Consider the following 23,094-nt stretch of genomic DNA (forward strand, 5'->3'; position numbering starts at 1 on the left):
AGGCGCAGGGCGGGCCCGGGCGCGGTCCCCCCCGCCCGTCCCGCGCAGCCCGCGCCGCCGGCCCCGCCTCCTTCCGCACTGACCCCGGCCGGAGCGGGCGGCGGGGGGCTCGCCGCAGCCTGCGGGCGGGGCAGCGGGCGCCCGGGACCGCGCCGGAAGCGGGGAGCCAGGACTGCGCCCGGGATGGCGCGCCAGGTAAAGCGAGTCGGGACACGGCCGTGAGCCAGGGACGAGGAAGGGCCTGCACGGGGGGGCAAGGCGCGGTTCTCGGGGGCGAGGGAAGAGCCCGGCACCCGCCAACTTCGAGATCGGGCTGTGCGGGGTCGGGCTTGCCCGGTGCCCAAGAGCTCGTGCGGAGAAGTCCAGTGCTCGCGCGACCCCTCCCGCGTCCTGCCACCGGGTACACGCGCGAGGAACCTGCCTTCGTCTTCGGACACGCGGTCCTTTTGGTAAAGCATCACCCTCCCTCGGTTTGGCTTCTTTTAATGAATGATAAGTTATCCTGGGAGCGGTGGGCATGAAGGCCTCGGAGAATTAATAAATCTGGTTCTTGTATTCTTGGTAGGATCCTGGACCCCCTGGGGTGGGAGGGAGACGTGGAACTAGGTCCACGCCCATCACTTGCAGGTTTTATCCTCTAGGTAAGGTGTGTAGCTCTGGGCAGGTTGGACGAGTTGTTCTCAGGGCTGTGAAGATGCTAGGAAAACCCCATGATGCCCGCCTGGGAGCCAGTTTCCTAATTGGGGTGGCTCATGCGCTTGGGCCAACCTCAGGCAACAGTAGCCTGCATGCTTGGGGGAGAAGGGGTTGGGGCATGCTGTGGCCAGGCCAGAGCAGTCACTGCCAGGACCTTGGTGTCATTAATGCCCCACGCACCCATGGGAGGAAGGAGCAGCCAGGTGAATTGGGTGTTGTGGGAGCTGGGGCAGCCTCCCCTGCAGCCCTGGCTGCCAGTTAAGCAGCCCAGGAACACCCTTGTGCAGATTGCCTCCTGGCCCCATGCTAGGGCCTCCTCATCCCACAGTTTCCTCATTTATAAAATGAGAGGTTGGACCACTGATCTTTCAGATATGAATTTCTGGGGTGGGCGGAGGGTATGTAGCTTCATGGAGAAAGTGGCCAGGAGTGGCCCTGGGGAGCAGTCGGGCACAATCAGATGGAGAGGAACAGGGAGAGCCTTCTGTCTTCCTGTCCACTGTGATCCCCGAAAGCCCAGGGGCATGTGAGCACAACCCACAGGTGGGGGGACGCAGGGTGCAAGGTCTGATCTGAGAGCCCAAACCGGAGGCATGCTGGGAGAATGGGTCTAGGCTGGGAAGGACCGTGGAAAGATGGACAGGTCCTCTGGGCATTGAAGCTGCGGTTTTCATGCTGGGCTAGTGACACGGAATGAGAGTTTTAGGAGGACCAGCGTGGCAGCAGTGAGTCAGGAGGCTGCATTGTTACAGCAATTCTGGAGCAGCCCAGAAAGCTTTTCTGCTGTTGGTTGAAGGAGAGTGGCCTGAGAGCTACAAAGAGGGTGAAATAGCGGCCGGGAAGAACAGTGGGTCCAGATTTCAAGCCAGTGATGGGCTTCCCTCTCCTGAAGGTGAGTGTTGGTGGCCTGTGTGTTTTCACACTCATGGTTGCTCACTCCATCACATACACACTCCTCACCCTTCCTCTGCTTTTTCTGGGCGGAGGGAGGCTACTGACAGAACCGCCTACCCTGGCCACAGTCGGTTTTCATGCCTATTTTATAAGACCTTTGTCATAGAAGAGATTGTCTAGAGGCTGAGATGGTGAAAGGCCTGGAAACCATGTCTTCCAGGTGTCTAGAAGAGCTGGGTATATTTAGCCAGGAGATAAAGAGGCGCTAGGGTCAGGAGGAGTGTGTGGGGAAGAGCCCATTCTGGGTAGCTGTAGCTGGCGGGCTGTGACCTGCAGGTGGACGTTAGACAGACAGTTGGCTGCAGTTATACTAATCGTAGCACTTACTACATGCCAGTATTTGTTCCCGGTACTTGTTCCGTGTTAGTTTGTTTCGTCTTCACAGCATCCCTGTGACGTAAGTTATTGGGACCCCACTTTTATAGATGAGTTTGGCGAGGTTCCGTGGCTAACATGAAGCAAAGCGGGACTTGGAATTCCGAGGTCAAGCCCCAACCCCTGTGCTCTAACCCTGTCTGTGTGGCCAGAACTTCTTAACTGCCGAGCAGGCCAGCGACAGGACCAACTTCTGGGAATGTGGTCGGCACCCACCCGTTCCTGAAGGCACTGACGTGGAAGTTGAAGAGCCACCCTCTTCGGGGGGAAGTCAGCATGAGACGTTCACTGCTTCTTAAAGGTCCACAGTACTTGTGTGTGATTTCTCGTTCACAGACATGTTATATTGGACTCTGGCCCTGGGGAGAGGAGAGGGGCTGAGCCTGTTTCAAGGGCCTGTTCACCAGCATGTTTTTCATTTCCAGGAGGACCAGGCAGGTTCTGCCCAGTCTCTAGCCTGTGACTAGACTGCAGTGGCAGAATCAAGGGAAGTTTGAAAATGTCAATTTCTGGGCCCTGAAAGCCCTGAAAACTTAACCATGATTTAGTAGATCTAGGAGGAGGTAGGAAATCAGTCCTGATGAAAAGGGAACTTTGAACCTCAGAGCCCTTTTATTTTCTTTTTTCAGTTCGGTTGTAAATAGCTTCTGATGGGAGAAGCTGAGGATACAAAGTAGTTTTCACCTGGTTTACTAAACGAAGGTTCTGTCTGCTGACCTGAACGAGCTCTCCAACAGAACTACCCCTGGCTCTGCTGGGTCCTCACTCCCCCTTTCCCGGCTCCAGCCAGGACCATGTAGTTTAGCCGTGACTACAGAGCGTTTCCTGTGCTCAGGACTCTTCCCCTTCTCCCCATCACCACCTTAAACAAATCTGTGTAAACGTTCAGCTTTTATTAAGAGGTTATTGGGGATGGTAATGTCTGATACAGATACCCCCATGTTTAGCCCTGTAGACTTTACTGGGTAACAATAATTTTTAAAAATTGGATGTTAGATACTTGGTTTCTTAAGATTTACGGTCTTATTGGTTGTAGTCACAGTCAAGCACGGTGGAAGGGGCACCCAAATCTCAATCCAAAGGCCTGAGCCCTAGACTTGGCACGAGGCTATCTAGACTCTGCCAGCTTGGCGCTCTGCTTCAAGCCCCTCACTTCAGACCCTTCACCCATCACACAGGATAACAGTGTCGGAGCAACATTGGGCCATTTTGTTAATCAAAGGAGAGATCTGAAGTGCCCCCAAAGTGTAAGGATCACACATCTGCTGTTCTGTGGGCCCCTTGGGAGCAGAGCCTGTGTGTGACATATCTCACTCAGCATCCAGCAGAGTGCCTTCAACTTGATGGTGTTAAAGTTAGAGGAGGGAGTGGGGAGAGGCTGGCCGGGTGGCCGGTGCACTTGGTACCCATATAACTGGGTGTGTCAGGGGAACTGTCCTTGGGGAGAGCAGCCCCGTGCCCACGATCCCCAGCTTTCCTCATCAGATCGGGACGTGTCAGGCTGGCCACCATTCACAGCATGGTCTGTGTTTTATAGAGGGGGGGCAGCTCATATCCCTGGTCCAGGGTGTGGCCAGGTGGACCCTCCGGAGTTCAGAATGTTTATGCTATCAGCATGTTCTTTCGTCTCTGGCCCTTACTTGGACCTGCTGAGCCAGCTCTGTGTTGAGCTACCAGAGGTGGAGAAGAAATGAGCCTCCAAAGCCATCCCGACTTGCTTCTTCTCACTGGCCTCCTGGGGGTGTATTTTGGCTGGAGCTCTTATTTTACAGGTGCAGTACACCCTTAGGTTATGGTTCTCAAGGAGTCAACTAACCAGACTCACAAAGGACAGACAGATAAAGCAGAATACGCCAGTTCCTTAATATACAGTAGTCCCCCGCTTATCCGCGGTTTTCCTTTTTGTAGTTTCAGTTACCCAGCTTCTGGTAGCCTCAGGCTTGTGGCTGCACCACTCCCATCTCCGTCTCTCTTGTCACGTGGCCTTCTCTACCCTGTGTGTCCATATGTCTCTCTTCTTACAAGACGCAAGTCATACTGGGTTACGGACCCACTCTACTCCAGTGTGAGCTCATTTTAAGTGATTACGTCTGTAATGACCCTATTTCCAAATAAGTCCACAGGTATTGGGGTGAGGACCTCAGCGTATCTCTTTGGGGACACAGTCAGCTCCTATCACTGTCTCTTGAGCAGATTCCTGCCACTCCTTCGCCTGCTCCCACGTGCCGGGCGCTCACCCCCTCGCTTGCTGCTTTGCGCTCCCTGGTGACACCTGGCCTCGCTGGGATGGAACCAGCCAACTCCCCTGAGATTGTGCCCACAGGTGTCCATTGCCTTCCATGACCTGGCTGTGCGGTTCTCTGAGGAGGAGTGGCAGCTCCTGGGGGCGGGGCAGAGGGAGCTGTACAGGGACGTGATGCAGGAGAACTACGAGACACTCGTCTCCCTGGGTAAGGAGCTGGCAGCCCTGGGGCCTTTCGGGGAGGTGTGGCAAGTGCCCGGGCTGCGAAGTGAAAGGGACGCTGGATCCAGCACCCAGCGTGGCCACAGTCGCCCTGGCCCCCACCAGGCCTGAGTCTCCATCTACGAAAGGAGCGCCATTTGACATGGGATTCCGAGAGCCTCGGCTTAGCCGGGCGCCTCTCTGACCTTTCCTGCCATGGTTGTTTCTATGGACTGCACTAGGGTTCTGGATACTCTTTGGTGGGGTGCTAGAACGCGGGCGAAACACTGAGCGAGGTGCTCTCCAAGGTTCTGACGCTCTGGTTCGTGGGATTCAGGTGGTCACACGAACACATGCATCAACATGGACGTGCATGATTGTACTTAGGGGGACAGAGGCGAGCTTCCATTCCAGGGGGACTGTCCTTTTCTTTCCCAGGGACAGCCGAGCTGCTCCCCCTCTCTGCTTTCCTATCTCCCACGGAGCCTGGTGGAGCCATGAGTGGGAGGCACGCTGGCGAGGAACGGGAGCCTCCTAGGGAAGGTGCACTAGGTGAGTCATCTTTGAAGACCAAGGCCAGGCCCCTTTGGGCAGCCTGGGCCCAGGTGTACTCACTCTTGTCCCTTTCACTGTGTGGGCCTCAGCCCACAGCTGTACTCGTCAGACGACACTGATCTCAGCCCTCCCCACCGCACCACACTCCCCACCCCTCCCTGGCCTTTCACCCTTTGTCCCTCTGGGCTGGGATCCTGGTATACTCGCCCATTGCATGATGTGCTCAGAAGAAACCTGGGATCGTCCTTGGGGGACATCACCTCTTCGGGCCCCTTTCCTGCCAGCAGCCCTGCAGAGCCAGCCTGCAGCTCCTGAAGGTGCTGCCACATGGCCAGCTCCTGGACACCTCAGATGGTGGATGTGGCCCAAGGGCCCAGCTTGGGCGAGGCTGGGACATTAGGGGGTGCCAGGAAAGGCAGAGGGCCCGGATGGTGGGAGAGGATGGCGAGGCAGCCCTCTTGGCGTCCCTCTCAGAGAAGTAACAGGTGACAGGTGACAAAGTGTAGAAGAGCCCAGTTATCCAGGGTCCCAGCCCCCAGTCCTGGCTGTGCCCATGGGCAGGTCTGCGGCCTGAGCCCAGGTCCTCTCTCCTGGACATCAGTCTGTCCTTTGCTGCTTCTCCTGTGGTAGGAGGATCATATGAGATGCTGGTGTGAAGACACGCACGGAAGTGTGTGCTGAGCAGATGTAGGGCGTGGGCATTCACTGTGTCTCTCCGGCAGGAGGAGCACCCCAGCACAGCCTGCACCTCACCGCCCTCGTACAGCTGGTAAAGGAGATTCCAGGCTTCCTGTTTGGGGAAGTCAGTCCTGAGAGCCGGGGAGCCAGCCTGGACGGAGAGCGGGTGAGCCCCGAGGGTAAGTCAGACAGTGGGGTGTCCTCTCTGCTGTCCACAGGGTGAAGTTCAAGCTGTGGGCCGTACTGTCCACCGCGTGCCTACCCAGCTGCTGCCAGACCTTAGGTAGAGTCACCCCGTTTCACAAACGCCCGGTGGCATGCCGACGCTCTGAGGGCACATCAGTGGTGAGGCAGTGGCTTCTGCCACACCCGTGCGGCCCCTGTCACATTGTGCCCTGCGTGGCAGGTGGGGCCAGTCCCTGTTCTGTAGATGAGAAAGAGGAAACTGTGCCTCGTCTGGGTGGCCGTTCTGGACAGAGGTGCCCTCCCAGCCTTTGTTCTTCCCGCCTCACCACTCTCCTCTTACCCTCCCCCCACCCTTCTCAGCTCAGGCCTCACCTCCTTGGGGGGCGGGGGGGCATCTGTCCCCACCAGTCCCGGTCTGTAGGGTTCCTTTGAGTCCACTCAGTTGATGGTAAATAAAACAGAAAGTGGGGGCGGGAGGGATCTTATCAGAAGACTGGCTGTGAATTGACATTTCAGAGCCCAGGGGTAACAGCACAGAGCTTACTGACATCCTGGTCATTTTTAGTGGCACACGACAAGGACGGACCAGGATTGGACAGTATTAAGGGCATTTTACCTGCTTCGGGGCTGAAATGCCAACTTCCGGTGTCCTCTCCCTCCTCCCCGACATCAGCGGTGGCAGTAGAAACTTGCCCTCTGCGAGGCCTGCTCAGCTGCCTTCCGGGCACGCCCGTCAGCCGGCCCAGCCTGGCCACCATGTCCAGTGGCACGCCATCATGCAGTGGTTCACCCGGAGCTAAGGGGCAAGGAAGCCCCCTCCCCATCAGTGAGTGTGACCCAGTGGGGACCAGCCCCCGACCCCTTCATTTTCTCTAGGACTCGGTGTCCCCCTTTGCTAACTGGGGACAAGCTCCCTGGGGAGCAGCACAAGTGCTCGGTCTCTGTGTGTAGAACAAAGGCCTGATGCTCGGGTCCCGGGGCGGCCCCTCACCCAGCCCTGCCAGGGCAGTAGCGTGTGCTCAGGCTGCCCACACACAGTAAGCGGGGGGCGGTTCCTAACACGCAGGCCTATCGGCAGGTAACATCCTGTGCACGTCTGATATTCTCAGACCTACTCATCCAGGCCGTCCTAGAGCAGAGGAGGGCGGGCGTAGCCATGAGAATGTCTCTGGGGTCTCACTTTATTTTTTAAAATTCTTACTATTTTGCATTTGTCTGAATATCTGTGTTCGTTAAAAATATTTTAAGTTAATATGGAATAAAATTGGCATTCCTGGAAAACACACTTATTTAGCCTATGGTTTCAGGTGTCGTCTAGCACCTTTGCTCTGGGGTTCCACGTGCCCACATTGGAGAAGCATGAGGGAAACATGGGGGCCTGCCTATTAAGGCTGCTGGTCTCACTTGCTGAGCCAAAGTCAGAGGCTGGAGTTGGGGGAGGGTCCCAGGTATTTGGAGTGAACAGTGTGGGTATTTACAGTTAACACCAGGAGGACACAGGAAAGGACCCCCTTCCCCCACCTTACCCAAGCGAGACTCCTGGAGCAAGCCTTGCAGGAGCTGGCTCTGCCACAAGTCCAGGTTCCCACGACTTGGCAGCTCCCCAGGGATTTGGGGCTAGAGAGGCCTGTCCTCTATGGGTACCAGGTGTGGGCAATTCCCCAGGGTCAGGAGCTACGGCTGGACAGGCCGTCCTGTCTCTCCTGCTACAGGAACTGCTAACACACCGAGGCCTGCAGAGGAGGAAGACCCTGGAGCCCCAGGCCAGGAGCACAGCACTCCCGCCTGTAGCCCCAGCAGGAGGAAGAGCCACAGAAAACAGGAGAGAGGGACCTCAGGGGCAGGTGAGTAGCTGCCTTTCCTGAGTGGGGCCTGTCCTGGAGCTGAGTGGGACGGAAGTGGAGCTGTGTCATGTGCTCTCCCATCTGGGCCTCCTGACAACCTGAAAGGCAGGCGCCATACCATTTTCGTGGGTGGGAAACCTCAGACACCCGGAAAGTCCCATGGCTGCCACCATGAGGGCTGCACTGACCTTAGCCAATCATGCAGGACCCACAGGAACCTCTCCTGGGAACAGCCCCTTGCAAGGCCTCATCAACTGCCTGAAGGAAATCCTGGTGCCTGGGCCCCAGCACCCGGAGGCGTCCCCAAGCTTACCACCTCCTGTCCCCGGCCTTGGCGCGTCACGGCTAACCAGGGGGGAGCTGGGGCCTGGGAGCCCGCCCTGGGGAGGTGAGTTCCTGGAGACCCGTCTCCTCAGGCCAAGGTTTCTGAAGCCCTGAAACTCACATTGCCTCTCTGTAGAAATTTCCCTATAAATCAACTGTCGTCCCGAAGGATCCTTCCCAACCTGGCTTCTCTAGTGTCATCAGGACCATATTCCTGGATCCAGGTGGCTCTCTGAGAACAGCATTTGGGCAGCTAGTAGAAGACAGCTCGAAAACAGAGTTTGCCCTGGGTCCTTGTGTGTTCTTTACTCGTCCTAATGTGGGACGTCTCGGGAGGAGGTGCTGAGTGCGTGTCACTTCACGATGACACTAAGTGGGACATTTAGCGTGGACTTGAAGGATGGGGCAGCATGGTGGGGGCAGAAACGCGAAACGCGTGTCCTGCAGTCCAACACCTGTTAGCTGTGCAGACTGAAAGGCTCCGGAAGCCTTTGAGCCTCAGTTTCCCCAGCTGTAGAAGTTCCCAGCTAAGGGCTGTGTGACACTTAGGTGCAGTAATGTGCTTGTGTGTATGTTTGCAAAAGGCTTGCTCCTCCTCTAGTGGAAGTCCCGTTTGGGGCTCAGAGCCATGTACGAGTCGGGCCCCGTCAGCCCACTCCTTCATTTGTACTTGGAGTCACAGCACGTGTGACTTTATGATGCATTTCCACACCTTGCCTCCTTTCTCTGTCCAGTTCTGGGAGGTACGCAGACAGGCATTTGTAAACCTACCACCAAGAAGACAGTGGCCTGCGCCAGACTCCATGAGTTACCGACGAGTCACAGCTCCAGATCTCTGACCCGGAACCCTTTTAACTGCTTGCCTGGATTGTCTACTTGTTTGTCACGAAGACTGAGGACACTGGGCTCAGGGTGAAAATGTGTTGCTTTTTCCTGTAGTGAAAACAGAGGCAGCATCTGGGGACTGTCCCCTCCAGGGTCTGCTGAACTGTCTGAAGGACATCCCAACAGCCCGGGACACGCGCCCCAGCCCCTCAGGATCAGGGGACCCACGACTGCAGAAGGATCCAGGAGCCTGGAAAAGGAATTCTGGAGGTAAAGGTCACTGGCTGGGCTGGGAGGGCCCTGGACGTCCGCCATCCTTCCTCTGCTCCAAGCAGGGCTGTCGGTAACCCTCTACAGTAAGACACATCGGCTTGTCGGTCAGAGTAGCCAGGTAACGGGCATTTGGCTGCATAAATGGAACTGGTCACGTAGGAGGCGCTTTGTCAGTCTGTGGAAATTGTCTAGATTGGCTCTTAGAATAGGAGCCCAAAGCCAAGAGATCCAGAGGGAAGGAAGAGATGGTAGGGAGGAAGAAAGGCCGAGAGCAGAAGACATAGCTCCAGCCCAGTAGATAGTGAGGGCCTAATTTTGATGTGGGGGTTCTCACCGTGTCAGGTGGAGTAGTGTTTCCACGCACTAGCTCACCAGTGCTTGGTAGCTTCTCAGAACGTTGAGAAAGACAAATTGAGACATGTGCTAGCCTTGGAGGCAAGGCCCTGATTTGGTGCTGTCTGGGGACAGCTGATTTGGCACCCTCTGTAGAAAGCTTTGGAGGTATACCGTGGGGGGTCTGGGCGTGGGAGGCGGAGTGTGAGTTGTTCCATCTGTGGGTGACTGAGCGAGCAGTGATTCTCTCAGAGCCAAGATTGCCGTGGAGATCAGGGGCCATGAAAGCCTCGTCCTAACCCTATAACGGCCTCATGGAGGGCTTCCCACAGGGCCCAGACCCCTCCAGACCTCTCCGCCCTGCCCTGGTCCTGGCGCTGTGGTGAAGATGGAGGATGGCTGGGCCCAGAGCCCCCCAATGCCTGCATCCTGTCAGCTCGGCAAGCGGACCCACAGCCCCTCTCCCACCAGCAGCCTGGGGGGTGATGGAGACACCAGTGGGGTCCGAGTGCCCAGCTGGGGCCCCACAACTCAAGGTGAGGCCTGGGTATCTGCCTGAGTCCTGATGGAGTTCCCAGCCCGGCAACAAGGTTCTGTCCACCCACAGGGGAAGGCCCTGGCCGTTCTCCTCAAGCAATGAATCCCCTCCCTTAATTCAGCCTTTGCCCCAGAAGCCCTCCACTGTAAGGACCTTCATTTGCAGAGATTTCCTAACTGTCAGGGAGCTGGCCACTGCATACATGGGGATCTCTCCACCCCACCCCAGGGCCTGGGGGTACCGTTCATGTCGTTCTCTCTGTAGCAGCAGAGCAGACCAAAGTCCCCCACAGAAGGGTGTCCTGCGTGACAGGCTCCCACGCCTGGTGGAGGATTCGTCACCCCTGCAGAGGGCGGGCAGGACAGCCAGCCTGGGGCCAGGCCGGGGGACCTGCCAGAGGTGGTGATAGGGCCATCTCCCCTGTCCCAGCCGGCAGTGCCTCGAGCTCACCCCTGGAAGCCCTGGAGGCCTGTCTGAAGGGCATTCCCCTGAGTGGGTCGTTACCTCCCCAGCCGCTGGCCACCTCTTGGTTCCGGAGCCCCCAGTTGGGAGACCCCGGGTCTCAGAGACCCGAGCTGCAGCCCCGTGGATCACACAGTCAAGGTAGACGGGGCCGTGGTCTGGGGGTGGCGTCTGTTCCAGCTCACAGCGGGGGGTGGAAAGCTGATGACACCGTGGGTGACCCCCTCTCCTCATCCTGGGCCTCTTGAAGCTCATGTTCTCCTCCCCGCGCTCCCACCCGCCCCCTCCTTTATGCCTACCCCTAAACAGCTCCGAGTTTGGTGGAGGCCTCTTAAACTCTCCCCGCCCACTGCCTTCTCTAAGAGTTCTTACTCTCTAGCCCCCTGAGACCAATGGCTGGGTTCCTGTGGATTACCCTGCTGTGGTATTTTTAATCAACACTGTGAGCACCCTCCCCGAAGTGGGAGACCCCAGTGGGACATCCCTTGGGGCAGGACTCCTGGGCACCTGCCCACAGCTCAGGGCCCAGGGGGCCTCTTCTCCTGTGGCTTTCCCATGATTCCAGCTGTGCTGTTTCCTGCAGAGGTGACCGTGGGGCCTCTTCTGGCACTGGGCATGCAGGGCTTTGTGAGAGACAGCCCTGCCCTCCCTCCAGGACCCCATGGCACCCCCACCAGCTTCTCCTCGTCCAGCAGTACTGATGGGGACCTAGATTTCCAGAGCCCTGAGGGCAGCCAGGGGCGCCGGCGTGGAAAAGGTGAGTTGGCCGGCCTGAGCCTGGGGGTCAATCCTAAGAAAGGATAGGAGGAACCCTGGGCCACTGTCATGTCCCACCCACCCGAGTCTGGCCTGCTCAGCACTGGCTGCATAGCTGGGGTGCCCAGGCAGAAGAGACATGAGACTTTTTTTGGGAGGAGGCGGAGGGTCTGTTTTAGCGAATTGGCTCAGAAGGGGCAGGACAACATTTAAGATCTCTTAAAAAATGAAAAGGGTCCCCTTTAGCTTCAAGTTGTTCCTTATCCCAGCCACAAAGAAGTAAGTGCCTATGGTATCAGACTTACCTCTGTCTTAAGAAAAACCATCATGAGGTTCATGCAGGACCACTTTAAAGAGTGTATGTGGCGACCTGCGTCTCCCCAGGGAGAGGCATCCATGGTGAGCTGTCACCTCTTTGGAAGTGTGCAGGGATTTCCAGTGTCCCTCTCAACCGTTTTTTCCCTCCTGAATAATCCAAGTGCTGTTGGTCTGCCTTGTCCACAGACCCCGGCCCCCGGGGCTCCTCGTCCGTTAACAATGGAAAGCCCTAGAGCTCAGCCCGGACTCTGCACGGGCCAGTCGGGGCTCACAGGACAGGACTGGGGCCCTCCTGTGTCCCTGCGGCCTGGATCCCTGCACCGTACCAGGGCTCAACCACTTGGTGTGGGAGCTCTTTCCTCCTAAAAGGCAGCCTATTTCTTAATTTTCAGTCTTACATAGGTGATGCAATCTTGTGGTCTTGCTCTAAAGCCACAAAAGGTTATGTCAGAGCGGTGACGTCTGCCTCCTTCCCGTGCCCTCCAGCACCTGTTATCCTCCCTGAGTTCTTTCCCCATCAGAGACATTCTGCGCGTGGCCAAGCTTCCTGTTCCCTCACACACCGTAGCATTCTACACACAGCTTCTCCACCATGCTTTTTACCCTAACACTTACCTTTGACATCTTCCTGTATTTTGTCTGGATACTCCTTGCACACTAGCAGCTCTCCCTGCTTTTTAGCAGCTGCATGGTCTTGTGTTGGAGGTGTCAGCACGTTTCCTTTCCACGCAGCCTCTGCTGACAGAACTTGTTTTCTAAGTAGCCCACACTGTAGATTTCATACCGCCTTTTAGAAGCTTCCAGCCCAGCTCCCTCTGTTGCCCGAGAACTCAGCAGTGTCCCGTGGGGAAGACTGCATTGGGGGTTCCGATAATTGTCACTAGGCCGTTCCAGCCCCACGTGACAGCCAAATATCTGGTGGTTTCTCTTCTCGCTCTTCCTGATCTGGCATCAGCAAACACCCTCAGGAAAGATCACGGTGAAAGTTGTCAGCTCACTGAGGAGGAGCTCCTCCCTCTCTAGAATGTCAGCTCACCTGGTTCCCGTTGCTTCCATAGCTCTCTGTCACTAGCAATACGATTTTTACAATTTGTTTTATTTTTCTTCCTAGTTGAACTGCATTAGTGTTGGTCTTCTTTGACCTACCCCATCATGCGCAGAGTCATGGGCACCTTGAGTGTGTCCCCTCTTGGAGTAATGAGGGCAGCCCTGCGACGTTCGATCCCCAGAGCCGTCCTGAGGGCGAGGCAGGGTAGTGGCGCCCCTCACAAGGGTGGAGCTGACTGTCCTGCCAGAATGCCTGCGCCAGTCTTTCTCACCACTGACCAGGCTTCCATGCAGAGCCGTCCATAGCCAGGACTGATACGTGCTTGGGGCCAGGTCTCTGTCCGGGTGCCCCGAACTGCTGTGACAGGTGCCTCCTCCCCTGGGCCCAGCCGCCCTGGACACAGGGCACAGGCACAGCCCCGAGGGTTCACAGAGACCAAGCTCTGACTGTCTAAGATTGCGAATATTGGGTTTTCACAGGAGGCCCAGTGGGAAGTTCCCCACTCCAGAGCCTGGAGAACTGTCTCCGAGAGATACCTGTGCCCAGGTCGCAGCCTGCCTGGTCCTGGTCCTCAGCAGGGGACAGGGGGCCACGGAGAGCAGAGCCCAAAAACTGGACGGCAGACAAGGAAGGTAAAGTACAGCTGCCCAGGTGTCTGGGAGTAGGAAAGGCACTCACGAGCTGGTGCCCCGGGCACTGCCTCTCCCAGCTCCGGGCGGGCCCACATCCACCCTGAGGTGACAAGATGCCCTGTAAACGACCCAGGCAGAGCAGTGGGTGGAATCAGGGCAGGGCCCTCTGCTGCTCGAGTCCAGACCTGAGCCACGGTCTTGGCAGTGGAGTGTCTTTTGGTCCTGGCTCGGTCAGCCCCATGTGCCTCGCTGTCTCGCACAGTGGCTGAGCTGTGAGGCTCCCAGGAGTCTAGGCTGCTGGATCTGAAGAGATCCTGGGGAGGTTGGGGGCCTGTGGGAGCATCTGCAGGGCTGGAATGTGTCCCACACCCGGAGCTCATGTGCCGAGCGTCCACGATGGCAGAGTTGTTGTCTGTCCACTGACTTTTTTCCTCAGCACCAACAGGGCCCTGCAGGGCTGACAGGCCTCTTGACCTCTCATTCAAACAGGACGGAGGGGCGAGGCCTGTGAGCCAGTCTCTCTGGGACGGCATGGGAGGGACATGCCCACCAGGAGCCTGCGGCCGGCCAGCCCACAGGTACTCGCCTCTAGCAGCGTCCCTGCCTGCTGCCAGCAAGGGCTCAGAGACCCTGTGGCCACCAGGCCAGGCCCGTGGAGATGGCTCCAGGAAGGTGAGCGGACGTCTGCCCCCTGTACTTCTGACATGTTTTCCCTCTACATAAAGTCCCTGATGAGGGAATCGATTTTCCCATCGCTTTCCTTCTCCCCTGCCTTACACCCATTGCCCTGACTGCCACCTGGAGCACGTGACCTGTGTGCCACTCTGCTAGCTGCACATGCACGTTCCCTAAAGACTGCTGCCAGGGCACTTGGAGGTGTGCTAAAAGAAGACAAAGTGACCCAAAGTGCTGAAAGTGTACTGTTTTCACCTGGCCACTGGGTTTCTCCAGGGGAGAGACTGGTTGTTTACTGTAGGGGGTACCTGGGCGTGAGGAGGGAGTCCTGCTGCTGCTATTGCCACTTAGTAACTCACAGCAGAATTCCTTCCTGGACCTGCTAAAGTGGTGGTAGGCTCGTACTGACGTGAATAGAGATGGCATTTGTAGGACTCCCCCCCACAGGCGAGAGCGAGCTGTGGGGCCTCCTGTGGACATACCTGAGTTTCTGCCCTTGGACTACTCCTGAGTGAGTGCAAGGAGGAGGGGCTCCCCGGCTTCTAAGACCCGGGCACTGGCTGGAACCCACTACTAAGGCTTCCAGGGCTCGGAGACTTCTGAAAAGTTCCCCAGCTGGCTTTCCAGAGGGGCTGGGGACCTGGCCAGGCTCTGGCTTCGCTTCTCTCCACCGTTCGTAGCCAGAGAGGAAGACGTTCAGGTCCACCAGAGCTTGTCTAGGGCCTCTGGCTGGGCTGGAAGGGGCCCAGCTCTGCGGGCCTGTTACTTAAGGTGGAGGGTCCACTTGCCTGTCATCAGGCGGATAGACAGGAGGTCCTTTTGTTGTCATTTGCCCAGGTACAGCCACTATGCCCTCCCCACTCCACTGCCTGGAGAACTCTCTGAAGGGGATTTTGCCGGGGAGGCCCCTGCGCTTTGCCTGCCTGGCCAGCCCCAGCCCCGGCCCCAGCCCCGGCTCTGGCTCCAGCTCCAGCTCCAGCTTCAGCAGCTCAGAAGAAGACCTGAGGTTGGAGCCTAAGCTCTGGCAGGCGCTCCTGCAGGGTGAGCTTGTGGGGGAGACAAGAAGGCAGAGAGCTACGCCCCGGGCGGGGGCCTTGGCCCTGACACCAGCTTTGTTTGTGATGCAGAGAGGGACCCCCTTCCAAGCAGCAAGGGTCCTGGCCCTCCGTCCCCACACTCTGGTGGCACCCACGCTGGCAGCAGCCCTGGTGAAGGCCCAAGGAAAGCAGAGCCCAGGGACCACTTCAGCCTCAGTGCAGGTGAGCCTGGGTCTCTGGAGAGGAGCGCGTCTGCGGGGGCCACAAGTCCAGAGACTCAGTTCTCTGAGCCCTACCAGTCACTTTGCCTGACTTGCCAGAAAGTTCTCTACTCTTGTCATGCTTGAGTTCTCGTACAATGAGCTGTGCCCCAGAGAGACAGTGGGGCTATTGAGGTGAACGGAGTCCCCAGGGTGTTTCATTAGAAAGCCTGGCAATAAACTCAATATGTATACGTTACAATGTTATATATGATGTGTACATATTACACACAGTAATAATGTACATACGTGTACATACTGTTGTGTCGGCCCAGCCTATCCACAGTGATGAGTGAGATTCAGCTAGGAATGCCTGAGGCCCTCACCCAGCCCTATTTCTGAGGGAGCCTCGCAGATATTTCCTCACCTGGCCATTGTTTTGACTGGGCCAGCCCTGTGGCTCTTATTATAATCACAGGATGCACTTCAGCAAAAACCATCAGGGAACTTTGAGAAACAGGATTTGTTACTCATAGTTCCTGGAGGGCAGGGCAGGCTCAAGGGACACACAGCACGTAGAGAAAGAGAGAAAGCTCTGTCTTTATTAGGGTCGAGGGCGGAGTGTCTAGGGTTTGGTGGCTTCACTCTTTATTGGCTAATTTAAAACAAGAGTGGGAATTAGGGCACGGGGAAGGGAGAAGTGGGGTCACTTGAGCAGTCAGTTATCTAGTTCATCCAGGGCTTTCTGAAAGAGGGACGTTCATGGGGAAGAGGGGACAGCCTGGTTCCTTATCTGGTTGTTTTGCTAGTACCTGGGGCATAAAGCGGGCAGTTCGTTTCTCTAAGACAATGTCTTTGGAAATGGATGCCTCAGCAACCCAAAGCGTAATGTCGGATGCTTTCCTGCCAGCCTCACGTGAGCAATCGGAAAGCTGAATGCCAGGGACTTACACTACATGTACATATGTGTATGTGCATATAATGATCATAATACACATTTTAGAATTTGGCAATAAACAAAACAGCATCAAAAGTGAGATTCCTCCACCTGGGAGAACTGAGAGGTTGTCTTGTCGAGAAAGCTGGAAACGCTGCCCGCTCTCGCAGGCCACCTCGCTTTCCAGTGCAAGCCTGACCTAGTGCTCAACCCGGCAGGAAAAGCAGAAGAGAAGATGGAGGGCACGTTCCAGTTGCCCAGGAGAGATGCGTGCTTGGAGACCCCAGGCCGGCCTGGCCTCCTGGGCAACATCCAAGGAGGTAGGGGTGGGGTGATCGGTTGGGGAAGGGGGCTCCCCATGAACTCAGGCAGGTAGCCCCATGCCGACCTCGGCCTCTGTACAGGCCCAGACTACTCAATGTTCCTCACTGGTGAGGCTGGCAGGAAGGCAGAGTGGGCCCGGCATGGACCATGCGGTCTCCCATGGCCCACAGGGCACCCCTGGCACAGCCCTGGAGGAGCCTCACTGTGGGGGGACCTGCAGAGCTTGGCCCTCTCCACCTGCTGTCCCGGTCTCCACCCCCAGTAGAGCCAGAGGCGTCAAGCCTCCAGATAATCCAGTCCCCGTATCACACAGGCTCCAACGGGCTATTTGACCAGAGTTGGGCTCCCTGACAGGCCAAGTGTATCCACCTGGCATCTCATTCAACCATTATTTGAAAGTTGAAAGTTTGATATTTTTTAGGTCATGTCCAGATATCCCCATGTCAGAAGGGCTCTGTCAAAACTATGTGTCTACACCCCAAGCACCCTGTGTTTTCTGCAGAGGCAGTTGGGAATCCCGGCCCTGCCCTGCGGCCGGAGAAAGAGCCCAGGCTGGGGCCCTGCCAGCCTCCCGGATCCGAACCTGGGCCCCCAACCTGGAAGCCCAGGGTGAGTGAAGAATCCGGGGGCCTGGGCCCTGGACACGGAGGACCAAGTGTTGCAGGTGAGCTGGTGGCTCCCCCATCCCCTCACGTGATCAAGAGCCGTGCAGGCACAGGGCTGAGCCGGGGGTCGGCATGTGTACAGCCGCCCACCCCCTTCGCTGATCAGCTCCTTCCCACAGAGCAGGCTGGCCAGAAGCCCAGGTCACAGCTGGGGGAGTTTTTCTTAACCTTCTACGTTTGTTTGGGTCAGAGGCAGGAAGAGTCTCACCTTGAACTCAACTTCAGGTTGCTTTTTTCAGTTCAGTGGTTTCTTACAGAAATAGCTGGCTTTTTCATAAAAGCACAGATACCTTTCAGAGGCAAAACAGATATTGAGACTCGTACCAGAATAGATATACCCAGATCCAACGCTTGGAGTCTGAGAGGTGTTTAGGAAATAGATGAGGAAACTGAGGTCATCACAGGGAGTGACCTGGCCAAGGGCATCCCGAGCCGTAGGAGCTGTTCCACATCACACCTGACGCCGAGGAAGCTCCTCTCTAAAGCACAGAGACACGGGGCGAGCGTGAGGCTCGGTCTCCTGGCTCACTCGGACATGCCCCGAGATCCTCACAGTAGGCTTGAAGTGGCCTGCGGCGGCTCCATCACTGGCTTGCAGGTTGGGCTTCGCTCAAGGTGCAGCTGTTTGTTTAAGCGCTGCTCTGGCCCGAGGCTGGCAGGCTGTGCCTCTCCCTCACGTAGAAGTACACCTGTGACAGTGGCAGTATTGCTCGCCCTGAGCTCAGATCCTTCTTAAAGAACTTGACCAGCCAGCAATGGTGACCTTCGGCCACTCCAGTCTAATTGATGCCCTGGAGATACTGACAAGAGGCTGGGGCTCCAAGGGACAGTGGCAGAACAGGTCTGCCCCACCAGTCGGACGTGGTAACAGGGCTTTCTTGTGACATGTGCTTGGGGTGGTACTGGTTCCAAGGGAATAGGGTGAAGGATTTGGTGATTTTTTAAAAAGTAATTTAAGACTTAAAACCCGATGAATCTGTAACTTCTGAATAGGGAGGGTGAAGGTCAGGAGGGGGGGAACCCTTGTGGTTTGCTTGTGACCAATCCCACTGGGTACTGACGTGGACCCCTGGTCACCCCCAGGTTGGCCTGGCCCTCCTGGGCCCTCTTCCAGATGCTGCCCATGGCCTTGGCCTCGTGCTGTCTGCTGAGGCTTCTCTAGGCCCTGCCCACTGACTCCCTAGGGCACCGTTACATGCCCTCTGGCACCCTTTGATCCCCAAGGTGGCACAACGAACCCATTGATCCTTCTCCTGGAAAGTGGGAAACCTTGGTTACCATGGAAACTCAGTCTGTGGTTTATCCTGTCCGTGAGTTTGGGGAACAGCCAGGAGATGTGACCACTTTCGATGTCGTGAGCATTGTCATAGCTAGTCTCAAGCCTGAGTGACTTCCTTCCCCTCGAAGGCCAGGCCCGAGCCGGGCAGGCTGCTGGGTATGCTGTGTCAGGGTCCCCCTGAAGGGAGAGAAAGGAGCTGACAGCCGGAGAACTCATCCCACATCCCTGCTCTGCTTCTAGCCAGGACCGAAACAAAGCCGCTTCCCAGAGGCCCGCCTGGACCGCCCCCCACTGCCGCTGCCCCTCCGGCTTTGCCACCTGCCTCCCCACGGCCACCGTGCCCCTGTGGCGGTTCCCTGCGGCAGGAGCTCCACAGCCTCAGTGCCACCCTCTCAGAGAAGTTGGACCAGCTCGCCACGGCCCTGGCAGGTCTGTCTCAGGAAGTGGCTACCATGAGGACCCAGGTGCATCGGCTAGGGAGGCGCCCGTGGGGCGCTGGGTCAAAAGGCCAGGCTTCCTGGCCACGGGCCCTCCCCCGGGGACCTCACGGGGCTCCTGACCTTGCTAATAGACACCTGCCCTACCGGAGACGGAAGGGCCCCACTAGGCTGAAACCAAAGATCCTACGAGGCCAGGCGGAAGGCTGCAGGGCTGGTGGCACGTCAGGCCTCTCCCACGGGACACCCCACCTGGGGCCTCAGTTGTCTCCAGACGCCCACCTGGCAGAACCTTCTGGGTCTGGCTCCAGCCCTTCCCAGCAGCCCCCATACTCGGCATGCAGCCGAGCAATGCTGACTGTGCACCCCCCGCTTGGACACACGGGGGGCCACCAGAGCCCCCCACCCCCTTCAGTGCCTGCTGCCTTTCCCCCCCAGATGGCCTCTCCTGCCACTAGTGCAGACGCAGAGCCACCGGCTGCAGCAGCTGCACCAACCGGGACCCGAAACTGGCCCAAGGATCCAAATGGCCTGTTAGCAGGGGTCCAGGGAGCTCTCAAGGTGGGGCTGTGGGGCGGGGGGCATCGGGGCCGGCGGTGGGGTGCCCCCGACTGCCTTCATCAGCCCACTCCTGCTGAGAAAGCCCTGCCCCCAGCTGCCACTCCCAGGGGCCGGCCTGCGCCTTCACCCCACTCCAGCCGAACCTTCCCCATTTCTGGGCCATGAAGGTCAGGCTCCCCTTGGCCTGACTGCCTCAGACTCCAGGATGCTGTTTGTTCACGGGGGCCTCCATTTGGGGTGCGTTCCTCAGCCATGTCTCTGCCTCCTTGGCTCAGGTTCATTCAGACGTAGTTCCCCTCCCATCTGTCCTACCAGAACTGCCACAGCTCGCAGGTGGGTGGTGACATACACGCATGTGCACAGCACATGTGCCCAGGGCGCCCTGAGCAGCTGCAGAGGCCCCCCTGAAAGCCCGTCTCGCTGATACCTGCCCTTCCTGATCTCAGTGCTGAAAGGGAGAGGCTCTCGCCTTCCTGGTAAATACGGGCATAGATTTCATTTGGGGAGAACTCTGCCCCTTGATGTAGGCTGGATTTTCCCATGTGGTTTCTCAAATTAAAGGACTTGGTTGCTGAGGAAAGGTCCTTGGCTCCACAGAAAAGGCTCGGCGGGTCCACACCCAGGACATGGCTGATTGGTTTGTTACCACTACTGGGGACACGATGGCTTAGCTGCCTGCCCTCTGACTCTCGAGAGACCTCAGCAGTCTCCCAAAGGGCTGGGGAAGGCTGGCTACAGGACAGACTTCCCAGGTGACTCTGGGAAAGAGTGGCACACGTATTGTTTCCCGGGGCTGCCATAACAAAGTGCCACGGAATGGGCGGCTTAAAAGACAGACTCCACTCACAGTTCTGGATGCTGGAAGTCCAAGACCGAGGTGTCAGCAGGATGGGTACCTCCTGAGGCTGTGAGGGTGTCTGTCTCAGGCCCCTCTCCTTGGCTTGTTGGTGGCCATCTTCATGTTCACGTGGCACTCTCCTTGTATGCGTGTCTCAGTGTCCCCTTTGTATAAGGACACCAGTTGTACTGGACAAGGACCCACCCTAATGCCCTCATTTTAACTTGATGACGTCTTTAAAGACCCTGCCTCCAAATCAGGTCACATTCTGAGGTCGTGGGGGTTATGGCTTCAACATGAATTTTGGGGGGCACAGCTCAACACATGACACATGTAAGGGACTGGACCAGTCTTGGTTTCATCTTGGGAGAAGAAAGCATAACCAGGGTGTCCCTAGGCCAGAATGGCTTGCTCTGGGCCCCACCCCTCAGGTGGCATGTGGCGGTATACTGGGCCTGCCACTTCCCACCACGTTTCCCTCCCCAGGGTCAGATCTTTCCCCAAAAACTATGTTCTCACCTGTGTCCTCATTTGATTTGAGGAATCTTCTGGAACTGTGGACATGTGTCGCCCAAGAAGGACAGGCCTGGCATGGGCTGGCACAGTCATGTCTGCTGTCAGGAAACCTGGGTTGCCAGTGCTGAGGCCCAGCTAACTCAGGGCCCAGAAGGGGCTGGAGCCACATGACTGCACCAGCAGCACCTTGTGGCTGGTGTGCCTGGTGCACCCCTAAAACTTGGGTCATAGGATATACAGGGCCTGGCCTGTGCTCTCTGTTGCCCCCATGGAAGCAGCAAGATGGAGGGGAGAGGCCAGCGAGACAGACTGTCACGGGGGGGGGGGGGGGGGATGCGTTAAAATGTTTTCAAGTAAGCAATCTGCACAGCGAGCCATACTTGATAGAGAATGAGGAACAGAAAAGTTCTAGACTTTCCGCTCAAGACCTCAGGGAGATGAGTCCAGCTCCTTTTAAAGCTGTGCAGAGAGCAACACTGGACACATTTTAGAGCTAGTAGACAGGGTAGGACACGGACTGGCGGGGGGAAAAGGAAGGCGGGACCTCCCCATGTGCCTCAGTGCTGGCAGGCAAGGCCCTGGCAGTGAGGAGAGTTCCATTTACCCCCACTGGGCTCTCCTTCCATCCTGCCTGGCCAGCCTCCATTTTCTCGTCTCACCCTTTTCAAGAAGGGTAGTGGGAGGTGGTCCGCCATCTACGTTTGGCGTTTTAAGGTTTGGTGGTGTGAATTTCACAAATTTTCACACCAGCTCTCATGCAAACCCTGTGCAGCAGGCATGAGAACAGATCAGCTTGGTGTAACTTGCTCATGGGTGCACAGCATTTCACTGGCAGAGCAGGGAAGGGCGTTGGAACTTCCATTGTGCTCTGCCGCCCTGATACATGACCTCCCCTGCTGGGCACAACTACCCATCCTGCTATGGTGGACGAAAATACTTGGAGTAGCCCAGTGCAGGACATTCAGATCTTCAACAAAAAAAAAGTGGAAAATAAGTAATAAAATGAATGGTAAGAAGTGTCATTCTGCAGCTGTTTGTCCCACCGGCCCACTGGTTGGTTTGCCACACAAAACAAACATTTTTTACAATTGTTAACTGAAAAGTTGCCTAGAATCACTGATTTGGTGAACACTCTGTATGCAGTTTACAACACTGGTAGTGTGTCCAGCTCCACCTACTTTATGAGGAAATGTCACTTTGGTGGGAAAAACCAAGGGACCTTTTTGAACTCAGGAATTCCAGGGGTCTGGAGGTAGGGGACAGAAAAGGCTCTAGCTCTGCCTGTCACCATCCTGGGAAGCAGCCTGGAGGACAGCTTCTGGCAGACCTCCCCTCCTTCCATCAGAGGTCCTCCATGTGTTCCATCTGCCACCTGCCAGCCTGAGGCCACTGTAAGGCAGGAAACAGACGGTCCCTCTGCAACTGATCGAAATCAGAGTGGACTCTGCACGGTCTCCAGGCCACCCCTGAGGTCTGGAATGAGGGCGGAAGGGAAGAGGCCGCATTGGGGGTGGGAGGTGCAGGGACTACAATCCACTGCCTGTGACTACACCCCATGATGTCATTTGCTGCCTCCTAAAGGAGCTTGGTTCACTGGCAGACCAGGCTTGAAGCCTTTTTGTGTCTTCGTGTTTTAGCTGTGGCTTCTATAAACAGTCTACAGTTGGATTTTATATTTTAATTCAGCTTGACAAAATTTTTTGTTCCTCACTTAGAGCCCTTAATCCATTTACACGTAATAAAATTACTGACATTTAGATTTGAATATACCTTATTTTGTGCTTATGTTTGTCCCACTTGTTCTGGGGTTTTTCCCTTCTTCCCTGCTTTGGTGTATTGACAGTGTTGGGGGTTTAGTTTGTTTTCAATCATCCATTTTCCCTCGACCATCCTCCACAAAGAACTAAAAGGAAAAGCATCCACGTTATACAACCATATTTGGGAAATTTTAGCACACCTTTTCCAGAAATTAATAGAACAAATCAGGAAGGATGTAAAAGATTTGAACAAGTCAATTAACAGGGCTACAAAATATACTCTTCCAGCATACACAGAACAGTCACAAAAACTGACCATATAGTAAGTCCCGGAGCAAGATCAAACAAATTTAAAAGTATTGAAATTATACAGAGTATTTCTCTGACCATACTTTAGCTTTTAAGCTAGAGGCAAACAGAAAATAATGAGAAATTCTTACATATATATTCCTAAGTAATCCATGTGTCAATTAAGAAATAAATATTTTGAACTAAACTGTAAGAAAGTACCAAATACTAAACTTGGAAGATAAAACTAAATCAGTACTTAGAAATGTATAGGCATAAATGAGTATGTGAAAAGGGAAAGGCTAAGAATTTACAAGGAGGTCCAAACAAGACTGCAAAG

The 23,094-nt window shown here is 56.1% G+C and overlaps 1 protein-coding gene across 9 annotated transcripts; it reads left to right on the forward strand.

The window, feature by feature from the left end:
• The first annotated feature begins 89 nt into the window (after nucleotides 1–89).
• Nucleotides 90–23,090, forward strand: KRBA1 (KRAB-A domain containing 1). Of its 9 annotated transcripts, none has more exons than XM_081038196.1 (19): nucleotides 94–195; nucleotides 1,449–1,588; nucleotides 4,349–4,475; nucleotides 4,907–5,020; nucleotides 5,746–5,880; nucleotides 6,453–6,713; nucleotides 7,600–7,731; nucleotides 7,937–8,119; nucleotides 8,995–9,150; nucleotides 9,819–10,022; nucleotides 10,454–10,627; nucleotides 11,070–11,243; nucleotides 13,088–13,240; nucleotides 13,730–13,912; nucleotides 14,753–14,956; nucleotides 15,043–15,174; nucleotides 16,260–16,409; nucleotides 16,916–17,077; nucleotides 18,598–23,090. In XM_081038196.1, the coding sequence occupies exons 2-19, from the start codon at nucleotides 1,568–1,570 to the stop codon at nucleotides 19,518–19,520; spliced, it is 3,588 nt and encodes a 1,195-aa protein (XP_080894322.1). In that variant the 5' UTR covers nucleotides 94–195; nucleotides 1,449–1,567; the 3' UTR covers nucleotides 19,521–23,090. The 9 variants fall into 9 exon arrangements, with proteins under 9 accessions (XP_080894328.1, XP_080894322.1, XP_080894323.1 ...); XM_081038195.1 differs by lacking the exon at nucleotides 94–195 and adding an exon at nucleotides 345–449; XM_081038202.1 differs by lacking the exon at nucleotides 1,449–1,588 and having other exon boundaries at nucleotides 90–449.
• The last annotated feature ends 4 nt before the right edge of the window (nucleotides 23,091–23,094 follow it).

This window comes from Rhinolophus hipposideros, assembly GCF_964194185.1.
Source record: "Rhinolophus hipposideros genome assembly, chromosome: 25".
NCBI lineage: Eukaryota > Metazoa > Chordata > Mammalia > Chiroptera > Rhinolophidae > Rhinolophus > Rhinolophus hipposideros.